The sequence below is a fragment of the Melospiza georgiana genome, chromosome 8, assembly GCF_028018845.1.
Source record: "Melospiza georgiana isolate bMelGeo1 chromosome 8, bMelGeo1.pri, whole genome shotgun sequence".
In the NCBI taxonomy this organism is placed as follows: Eukaryota; Metazoa; Chordata; class Aves; order Passeriformes; family Passerellidae; genus Melospiza; species Melospiza georgiana.
Window position 1 is genome coordinate 23,298,491 of NC_080437.1, and position 10,362 is coordinate 23,308,852.

Genomic DNA, 10,362 nt, shown 5'->3' on the forward strand with positions numbered 1-10,362 from the left:
CCCTGTCCCAGTGCACCCTCCCCTTCTCAGCAGCTCCGTCCGGACCCCTCCAGCTGTCTCCACAAACCCAAACCATTAGCATTTCCTGTTCAAACATTTCCAATAAATAAATGGAGACATCATGCCACAAGCCTGCAAGTGACCCAGAGGCGTGTCCAAGGCCGGGATGGACACGACCACCCAGCGCCCGACCCCCTGGCTGGGCGCCAGCCCTGCCTTTGTTTGAATTCCCGGGTGAGTAAGCGCTTGGCTGACGCCAGCTGAAACGCTGCAAGAAATTATTTTTGATATTAAATAAATTGTTTTCAGTAAATCTGCTCCTACACCAAGGTCCAGAAGCTACCCGCAGTACTGGGCTCCCTGCAAGAGAGCTGAGCTCCCTTTCCTTGGCCTTGTCCTGGCTGTGCTGGGGGACACACCCTGTTCAGAGGGGTCCAGCTGGGACCAGCTGTGCTCAGTTGCCTCAGCCCCATGGGCACAGCTCCCACAGCTGCCTGGCAGCCTGGGTACACCATGGCAGAGCAGCTCCCTGCAACTCATCCAGTGTTTCTATCCCTACCTTTGAGCCAGGCTCACTGGGGAGAGGGCAGAGGCTTGGCCAGGAGGCTTGCTGACTTTGGGAATGGCAGCTATCTCCTCATGTCAGATATCCCAAAACCCATTTCCTTGGCTGTGCAGAAGTCCATGCCTTGACATAGAAGTGCCTGTCCTTTCCCCCTCTGGTCTTCTACACCCTTAGGAAACCACCTTCAATGCACCAGGGTACCAGGTGTCAGTGCCTGAGCAGGTCACAGTGCCCTGATATCTGCCAGCAGGTGCTGATGCAAAAGCAAAAATTAGGGGAAACTCCTGAGTGCCTGTGGGAATGAGTAGACACAGAGTGGGCAAGCATGGCTATGAGTGGTCCATAAGCCAAGCTAGGATTCCTGGGACCTCAGAACTAATGTGCAAAATGGTTTTAGAGAAATAGCAAACCTCTGGCTGTGCACAAGAAGCTGCAGTGGCTGGAGAGGTTTGAGCCTGATTAGGTGGGTGGATATGCTCCTTTTTGGGGTGCACAGACTTTGTCCTTGCTGCCCTGGGTTGTTCTCTGGCTTTCAGCTGGAAGCAAAGATGGACTTGGAGCTAACCAAGTTCTGTCATGGTGGCAATTAGAAAAACTAACAAAATACCAGGAAAATAGCTTTCACTATTTTTTTTAATATATGTTTCACTGAAGCCAAAACTTCCTGTAGGAACATGATGTTTAAAGGAAAAATTTTCCTGTTGAAATTTCTTACAGTATTTGAAGGGATTGAAATATTCTTTGAAAGACAAGACATATATTCTGCTCCAGAAGCATTCATTCAGTGGGATGTTATGCTCTGGCATTATAAAACTTCAGAAACTGAAATGCAGTGAAGTCACATTTTAAATAAGCTGTTTTATGGACAAACAATAACATATTTTCTGATTTTGATTTCTTTCATTATAGACCTCCAGCTTTACTCAAGGGAATCTCCTGTTTCTCCCAGCCAGGTGAGAGGGGAGGTGGGATGATGTGTCAGGGGGCTGCCACGGGCACGGTGCCCAAGCAGACAGTCTCTGAGCGCTCAGGTGTGGATCTGCTGCTCAGCAGAGTGGGAACCGATTATTTTTGTGCCAGTGTGTGCAGGCCCTGGCACTCCCTGTCTGTGTGTGCCCTGGGGCTGGTGGGGCAGGAGGGCAGGAGGTGGGTGCTGCAAGGCAGCGTGCCCGGGAGCCCAGGCTGGGGGGCACCTGCAAGGCACTGTCGGGGCCCCTCCCGGCCGCTGTCCGGCCCCGGAGCCGCGGGAAGGAGAGCAGGGCCCGTCCCGGCCGCTGTCCGGCCCCGGAGCCGCGGGAAGGGCCCGACCCGCCCCTGACGGTGCCCCTCGGCAGGACCTGCAGCCCCCGCTGCCACCAGGGCCCGATGCCATCAGCACTCGCAGGCGCTGACAGATGGACCCACGGACCCGGCAAGGGGCTGGCGGGGGCCGGAAACTCCTGATCCCTCTTTATCTGTCCCTCAGCCTGCTCTCTCCTCCCTGTCATGCTCTGTGTCTCGCCTGGTATCTCACGCTCCTGTTCCTGTGCCCTGCCGGCTGCTGCTGGGGCTGCCCAGGCTCACAGCGCCCTGCGGCCAGGCACGGCCCCAGGCTCCCGCAGGCCAGGCACAGGGTGAGGCTCTGGACCATCCTCCCCTAGGACTGGCTGGGCTTGGTGCCTGCAAGCACCACCAGCTCTGAGCGAGGGAAGGCACCACAGATGCCCTCATGCCGTGTCTGCATGCTGAGCATCAGCCACAGCGGCAGGCAGGTGCCCGGGACAGGGCTCCATGGCTGCTGTGCACTGCAGGTTGGAGTGGGAGGGAAGGATCAGGCTCAGCTCAGTACACTGTGAGGTCAAGGAGTCTTGCTGCTGTCTTCCTCAAATATACTGCCTAGGCCTGGGTCCAGTTGAGTACCAGCTCAAAACTAATCCTGAGCATTTCACTTGGCTCTCATGACATTCCCAATCCCCACTGCTCCATTGCAAAGCCACCGTCCCAGCTGGGCAGGGTGGCAGTGGAGGGGTCAGGATCCACAGTTAATGTAGCTGCCCCTAAATGCACCGCCAGAGATCAGCTAATCTGATAATTACAGCAACAAAAGCCATTTAGACAAACCATGACCTGACCTCCAGAGCTTGGAATGAAAACATTTTACCCTCCTCTGTCTGGATCCTGCACTGAGAAAACATCTGTATTTGGAGGATGCTGGGAAAACAGCCTCCGCACGGCACCCGCTGGGGATGGCCTCAGCTCTGCTCCATGCCACACACTGCTTGCCCCAGCCTCGGACTGGGATGGGCAGGCTGCTAAACCCTCTCTGTGATGCCAAGATCGACAGTGTCCCAGCACTGGGCAGGGCACTCTAGGGAGGATGAGGCAGAGGCCAAAGGGGTGTGAGGGTGAATCTTGTGGGAGGGAGTGAATGGGATGGGGTCAGTGCAGCTCACCCTCATAAAAAGCATTTTTTTCCAAGACCACGGGAGGCTTGCTGGTGTGGGGAGGCCATCACCTGGTCCCCAGTGGTGGCTGTATCCCTGCAGCAGGCTCTGCAGGAGCCAGGCTGGCTGTGAGCTCCCCTGCCTCTGGCTCCCAGAGGAGCTGAGTGCGGGGGGCCCTGTCTGCATGCGGCACGGCCGTGCGTGCCCGGGGGCTTCTTCGCTCTCTGTAAGGTGTGCAAGCTTTCCCACTGAGTGGCAGGTCATTGCTGGCTGTCAGTCCAAGGCAGGAGATGAAGGAAGAGATGCCTCAGGGCTGGCTCCCATGTTCCTCCTGCTTTTACATACGTGTTGGTGGCACCCTTTGTGTAGGCTGAGGAGATGAAAGCTCAGGGCCAGAGGGATCTTGCTAACGCAAAGCCACCCAGCTCGGGGGCCCGACAGCCTGCTGCTTTGTCTCTTATTGTCTCACTCTTGCATCTCTTCCCAGTGGAGTCCCATCTGTGCCGTCAAGGGCACGGGATGCCGGCTGAGCCGGAGGCACCAAGCGCTCTGGCAGGTAACTCCTGCTGGGTCAGCGACCCCGGCCTCGCAGGCACAGGCAGCGGCACAGACGGTTCGCACCAGACTGGCAGCACTGAGCTCACACTGCCCAGCAGGAGCTCCTGAGGAAGGGGAACAGAACGGTGCTGATTTGGGGAAACTGCATTTTTTCCTGCAACGAGCACTGCTCAGCCTGCTCTGGCAGTCCCAGGCAGCAGCTTGGTGCAGCCAGCTTGGCAGGCAGCACGCCTGTGCCTTTGTGACTTCCCTGTTCTGCACTGGGAAAGCACTTGGCCATGTCCCCAAGTATCCCAGTGCTCTTTGGAAAGTGGTAGGATTAGAAACCAGTAAGTGCAGTGAGAGCCTGATAGTCTGGGGACTCCCTAGCACTTCTGTCTGCTCCAGAAATAGGATCTGTCTGTTTTTCCCATTGCAGCATTCCACTTGTGCAGTGCTTTGCTCTTTGTGAGCAGAAAACATGACTCACCCTGCAGTGGGCTACCCTCAGATCCCTCTGATGCCCTTGTTTTCATCGGTTGCTTCCTTGCCCAGCATCTCTCATTTAGCAGAATCCACTGACCTTGAGAAACCCAGAAATTCTTCATCCAGTTGAGATTAGAGTTAAGATTAGGGCTAGAGTTAAGGGTAGGGATAGATTTAAGGGTAGGGTTAGGGTTAGGGTCTGGATGCCCCCGACAGCAGCTTGGCCAGGTCAGGTGTTTACAGAGGTCCACAGCTATTGCAGAGAGCAGACCTCAAGCTCTTTTGGGGTTTCCATGTAGCTTTTTCTCCAGGTGTGAATGAAATTTTGTCCAAGGTGGACTAAAAACATCACCAAGGCCAAAGCTTTGGTCTATCACTGCTGTTTTGCTCCTCTGCCTTTCTCATTATTCTGTTTTCTCTGAAGGCAGAAGTGCTGGCACGCTACTGTGCCGACAGACAGCTCTGCCTGTTCCCCACTCTCATGCTAAGCAGAAAGTGCACTGGGCAGTTCTTCCAGGTGCTGCCCGGAGCCGGGGGAGGCGAGGGCTGTGCCCCTGGGCTCCCTCCTGGGCAGCCGGGCTGTGGAGCCACCTTGGGCATGGCAGGGGACAAGGATCCAAACTGGTTTTCAGAGGGATTTTGGCTGACTTAACAAAGGGAGCGTACAACACCGGTTGTCTGCAAAAGCATTTAGGGACAGCATGGCCTTTATGTCACGAAGGCAGGTATGTGAGGTATGTGTCACGCTGTCAGAGCTGTTATTTGAGATGTCCTTCCCGTCTCCCTCAAAGCCTTTCCCAGATGTAGCAGGTTTGAGGGCAGATTCTCACAAACTTCAAAAGCTGCTCGAGATAGGTGGCTGGTCCCTAACAGAGACAGCCACGCACCGGGAGGCACCGACCCCTCTCCCCGGGAAGGCTTGGGGCCAGCCTCGGGTGGGCCGGAGCCGTGGGTGCCGCTCCCCGCGGGGGTTGCGGGATGGGCGGCGGGATCGGCAGCGGGATGGGCAGTGGGATCAGCGGCGGGATCAGCAGCGAGAATCAGCAGCGGAATGGGCGGCGGGATCAGCAGCGGGATGCGCGGGCCGGCTCTGCCCTCTGCCGGGACCGCCCGGCACCGCCGCGCCCCCGACGGCGGCCGTGCCCAGGAGCCCCGGGGATCCCGCGGGGCTGGAGGGCGGCCCGCAAGGGCCACGGAGGGCCGGGGGCAGCGTGGGAAGCGCTGTGCCTGCGCGATGTGCGGGGAGTTTGGCAGCGAGGCGCTGCGAGGAAGACCCCACGGATCAGTGCCATGTGCCGAGCTAACCAGGGGTAGCAGAGACCCGCACAGGTGACCTTGGGATTTCCTCGGGGCTGGGAGGCTCTCGGGGTAACCCCACAGCGTCTCACCTGCTGTGAATTAGGGAAGTGCCTCTGGAAACACCCATCGTCCTCACAGCGATCCCCGTCCCGCCCCCCCGTCACTGCAGCCCTGGGATCCCCGCGCCCGCCCGGACCCGTCACACCTGGGCACGGTGCCCCGACACCTGCCCGCGCCCCCGAGCCTTGCACCCCGGGCACAGCACTGCGGGGCTGCCTTCACCTCGCCTTTGCGCTCCAGGGCTGATCTGCAGCTCCGGGTGCCAATGGGGCTGTGCCGTGACCCCGAGCGCTGCACCCCCGAGCGCTGCAGCTGCGCAGCCCCGCCTGGGGCGGCACGGCATCCCCCGCCGCACCCCGTACCGCACGGGGCATTGCACTCCGGGACACCCTCCCCATCTCTGCAGCTGCGGGAGTCCCCCAGCACCGGGCGCCACTTGCCGGTGGCGGCTCTGCACGCCCGCCCGCAGCCGGGCCCGGCCCCCGGCAGAGCGGAGCGGCGGCCCGGGGGCACGGCCGGCCATGGGCGGTGCCTGCGTTCCCGCGTCACCGGGCGCGCTCCCCGCCGCCATTGGCCGCCCGGCGGCGCCGGGGGCACGGCGGGCACCCGTTGGCGGGCGGCGGGGGCGGGGTCGGGCGCGGCGCGCGGATTGGTCGCGGCCGGCGGCAGCCCCGCCCCGCCGGTGAAGGTGAGCGTCTCCTCCAGCGCCGCGCGCCGCCCGTACCGAACCGGAGCGGACCGGTACGCAGTGGCTGCGCCGCCATGGCCGCCTCCATCTTCGCCGCCGTCCCCCACTCCCCGCCTGTCGCCGTCTTCAAGCTCACGGCGGATTTCCGGGAGGACAGCGACTCGCGGAAGGTCAACCTCGGCGTGGGCGGTGAGTCCGTGGCCCCGTCCCGCTCGGCGGGGTAGTTCCCCGCGGCTGGGGTCGGTCGGTGCCCTTGCGGCGGCTTCCGCCCCTGCTGCAGCGGGCGGGCGGCGGCGGTGCGCCCCGGGCCCCAAAGGTCACCGGGCCGCGGCCGGGCGCGGGGGGGTGGGCGGGCAGCGAGGGCCAGCGGGCGTCAAGGTCGCGGGGCTGGCCGGGCCGCCGTCCTCGGTGTCCCGGGCAGGGCAGCGTCCCCCCGGTGCAGTAAGGACGGCTCTCCCTTTCCCGCAGCCTACCGCACGGACGAGGGGCAGCCATGGGTCCTGCCGGTGGTGAAGAAGGTGGAGCAGATGATCGCCAACGACAACAGCTTGAACCACGAGTATCTGCCCATCCTGGGCCTGCCCGAGTTCCGGGCCAACGCCTCCCGAATCGCCCTGGGGGATGACAGCCCTGCCATCAAGGAGAAGCGGGTATGTGGTGGACACGGAGCACTGGGGGCCCTGGGGTGTCTCTACAGCAGACTAAGTAGAAGGGCACAAATGTGTAGAGGTCCTGTATTTTGACAGGATTTGGGGGTTTCTCAGACATGGTCTTTCTTGATTGTAGCTTACTTGATGAACTCATGCAGTTGAAACTGTTTGTGCAGGTAGTTTTGGTTTTGGGGAAAGGCTGAATGTGGCCTGTGATCGGAATCTGTGTTTTCCTTCATCTTTTAATAGCTTCCCCACAGGAAACCCAAGTCTGATAATACACCACCTTTCCTGAAATAAACTACTAGCTGAGAATCTGTTCTGTGCCAGAATGTAACAGGAATGGCCAGAGTCTATTTATAATGGTAGAAGTTGTCAGGATGGGCCTGAGCACTGAAAGAGGTTGAAGACCACTGGAAGGGGATGGCATTCTGACTGAGCTGACCCCAGGGGACACGTTTGGGATCGTGTCTCACTCTTGCAATGCTGTGCTCTCTTTCCATGCCCTGCTGGCGCTGCTGGGCTGGGTGGCAGTGCTGGCAAGTGTCTCTGTTGCAGGTGGGCAGCGTTCAGTGCCTGGGTGGGACGGGCGCCCTGCGGATCGGTGCCGACTTCCTGAGGCGCTGGTACAATGGCAACAACAACACAGCCACCCCCGTCTACGTCTCCACTCCAACCTGGGGTGAGTGCTGCTCCCAGGGAGCCCTGAGGGCCAGCGAGCGAGGGAGGCACAGCCCTGCTCCTTGCAGGGGCCGGGGCAGTGAGGGAGCAGCCTTCTCATGTGTGTAAGGGGAGGTCCTGGGGCTGGAGAAGGAAGCTTGCTGGTGATAGGGTGTGCTTTTCTGAGAAGTTATTTCTTTCCTCAGAGAACCACAATTCTGTGTTTATGGAAGCTGGCTTCAAAGATATTAGAACCTACCACTACTGGGATGCTGCCAAGAGGGGTCTGGACCTCCAGGGGCTGCTGAATGACATGGAGGTGAGTAAAACTGGCATGGGATGGGCTGAGCGTGGTGCTGTACTGTCAGCATCTGCACCTGGCTAGGCTCTGGTGTGCAGTGCTGGGAAGAAGATCACTGCAAAAGAGGCTGTTGCTGCCCAGAGCAGCTCCAGGCCTCTCCCTGTGCTGTGGGGGCCCAGTTCTGTCCATGTGAGTGTGTGACCAAGATGTGTTCTCTCCTCAGCAAGCCCCAGAGTTCTCCATTTTCATCCTCCATGCCTGTGCGCACAACCCAACAGGCACAGACCCTACTCCTGACCAGTGGAAGCAGATTGCTGCTGTCATGAAGGTATGGGCTGCTGCTGGGGCTAAAGCAATGCTGAGGGGGCAAATAGCTCTTGAGCCAGCCAGAGCATTTGCATCTGAAATGGGCTTTGAGGGAATGGCATGAGATGTAGCAGAATCTGAAAGAGTCCCCCAAGGCAGGTGTTGAAGGGAGAGGTGGACAATAGAATGCTGGTTGTCTGTGCGCAGAGGAGAGATGCACTGCAGTTCTTGTTGTGCCTCCAAGTTCTTGTTTTCACACTCTGGAATGGGCTGTAGTGAGATGTCTCCTGCTGGAAGGATAATCTGCAGGCAGATGCTGGATAGTAGCATATAATGTGGTGCACTTCTCATGTCCTCAAATGCAGTTTTCTCCTGCATTGACTTTTATTGACCACTTTAGTCTTTCTGTTCTTTCCCGCCAGTAGAAAGAGAGTATTTCAGTCTGGTGTTGCTGGACCATGTTTCCTTTGAATTCCCACAGGAACTCAGTGGTCATTTTTCCCTCCTATGAGTACTGTGGGGGGTAAAAGAGCTTGTGGGGAGGGGATTTCCCTCTAACACTGTTCCTCCTTGCAGCGCCGGAGCCTGTTTCCATTCTTCGACTCAGCGTACCAAGGGTTTGCCTCTGGCAGCCTGGACAAGGATGCCTGGGCTGTGCGATACTTTGTCTCCGAGGGCTTTGAGCTCTTCTGTGCACAGTCGTTTTCCAAGAACTTTGGGCTCTACAGTGAGTGTCTGGCAGTAAGCTGGCCCAGTAGCATCATACCCAGGCAGATGGGGCTGGCATGCTGAGGGGTGGGGAATTCTCTGCTTTGCCACAACATGTGGAACCAATGGCTCACATCTCTTGGCTTCTCCACAGATGAGCGGGTGGGGAACCTGACGGTGGTGGGGAAGGATGCAGACAACGTGCAGCGTGTGCTGTCCCAGATGGAGAAGATTGTGCGCACCACTTGGTCCAACCCTCCCTCGCAGGGAGCGCGCATCGTGGCCACTACACTCGCTTCCCCGCAGCTCTTTGATGAGTGGTACGTGTTGCCAGGGCCGGTGGGAGAGGGCAAGGGAGGGAAGCTGTCTCCCTGAGTGTCAGGCTCGGCCAGATGGCTTCAAACCAGACAGGTGCCCACCCTCATGCTGTGCTTCGTGCCTGCTGCAGGAAGGGCAACGTGAAGACAATGGCAGATCGGGTCCTGCTGATGCGCTCAGAGCTCCGCTCTCGGCTGGAGGCCCTCGGGACCCCAGGCACCTGGAACCACATCACAGAGCAGATTGGCATGTTCAGCTTCACTGGCCTGAACCGTGAGTATCCAGTGGGCTGGTGAAGGGAGGGTTGGGTAAACTGGGCTGAAGCAGTCTAAGTGGGAATCTCTCATTCTCACTGGAGTTTTGGTATCACTGTGTCTGTGGCTGGGGAGGGATGAAGCACCAGACAGTATTTTAGTGGCCAGTGCTTGAACTTTTCTGCTTGTTGTGAAAGATTCAAGCATCCCTGACTAGTTCTTTGGGCTTTTCTGAGTTGTGGGTCACTACTCTGACCTGATGTCCAATTGTTTCCCCAGCTAAGCAGGTGGAGTACATGGTCAAGGAAAAACACATCTACCTGATGGCTAGTGGGCGCATCAACATGTGTGGTCTGACAACCAAGAACCTGGACTATGTGGCTAAGTCCATCCATGAAGCTGTCACAAAAATCCAATGAAGCACATGAACAACCAAACTTACATGAAGTCACCAAAGCTATAGTGTGTAGTCCATGTCTTTCTCTGCTCATGGCTTGCCTTTTCCCACACCTCTTGGGGTTTAATAAAGATGGGAGCAGTAGCTCAATCAGGGATAATCGTCTTCTGACATTTTTTAAGTGGTCCTTGCAATATGGTAAGCCAGTGCCCCCAGGAGGTGGGGGCAGCATGAGCCACTTTGGCTCTTGTTTCACAACAGCAGCCTGGTTTCCAGGCCCTCAGAGCTGCATCTTTATCACGTCCAAATCAACTCCACATAACTGATCATTTTGATCATGGCAAAGTCCAGTGCCAGTGCAATGCACTGTGTGATAACAGCACAGAGGTTGGGATCTCACATGGCTTGTGAACTGATGTCACTCAGTAGTGTTTTGGGGAGGGGTAAAGCTGTTGCTAGCTTCTCTCCACCCGTCCCACCCCTTCCTAATTTCTGAGCCTTATACGAGCAAATATTTGTAATTGTGATAATTGCTTCTTTGTGTTGCTGACATGAAATTAAACCTTTGTCTCTGAATGCTACCCCTGCCGTGTGTGATGTCATGCCTTCAAACCACATTGACTTCTCCCAAGCTGAGATTAAAGCCTCAACATCCTGATTTGTCCACTTACTCAGTTTGTTTCAAGCTGTTTCTTTCTCTCTCAGCCTAT

At 57.6% G+C, this 10,362-nt stretch overlaps 1 protein-coding gene across 1 annotated transcript; it reads left to right on the top strand.

Annotated features, from left to right (window-relative positions):
- Positions 1-6,035: 6,035 nt before the first annotated feature.
- Positions 6,036-10,233, top strand: GOT1 (glutamic-oxaloacetic transaminase 1). Its single transcript, XM_058029506.1, has 9 exons — positions 6,036-6,247; positions 6,527-6,708; positions 7,267-7,390; positions 7,575-7,687; positions 7,893-7,997; positions 8,552-8,702; positions 8,838-9,003; positions 9,132-9,274; positions 9,535-10,233. Exons 1-9 carry the CDS (start codon positions 6,133-6,135, stop codon positions 9,672-9,674), a joined length of 1,239 nt encoding a protein of 412 aa, XP_057885489.1. The 5' UTR covers positions 6,036-6,132; the 3' UTR covers positions 9,675-10,233.
- Positions 10,234-10,362: the final 129 nt, after the last annotated feature.

Coding starts and splice junctions, on each gene's coding strand:
- GOT1 (XM_058029506.1), top strand. CDS start 6,133: ATGGCCGCCTCCATCTTCGCCGCCGTCCCCCACTCCCCGCCTGTCGCC. Junction 6,709..7,266: donor CTGCCATCAAGGAGAAGCGG/GTATGTGGTGGA, acceptor TCTCTGTTGCAG/GTGGGCAGCGTTCAGTGCCT. Junction 9,004..9,131: donor CCGCAGCTCTTTGATGAGTG/GTACGTGTTGCC, acceptor TGCCTGCTGCAG/GAAGGGCAACGTGAAGACAA.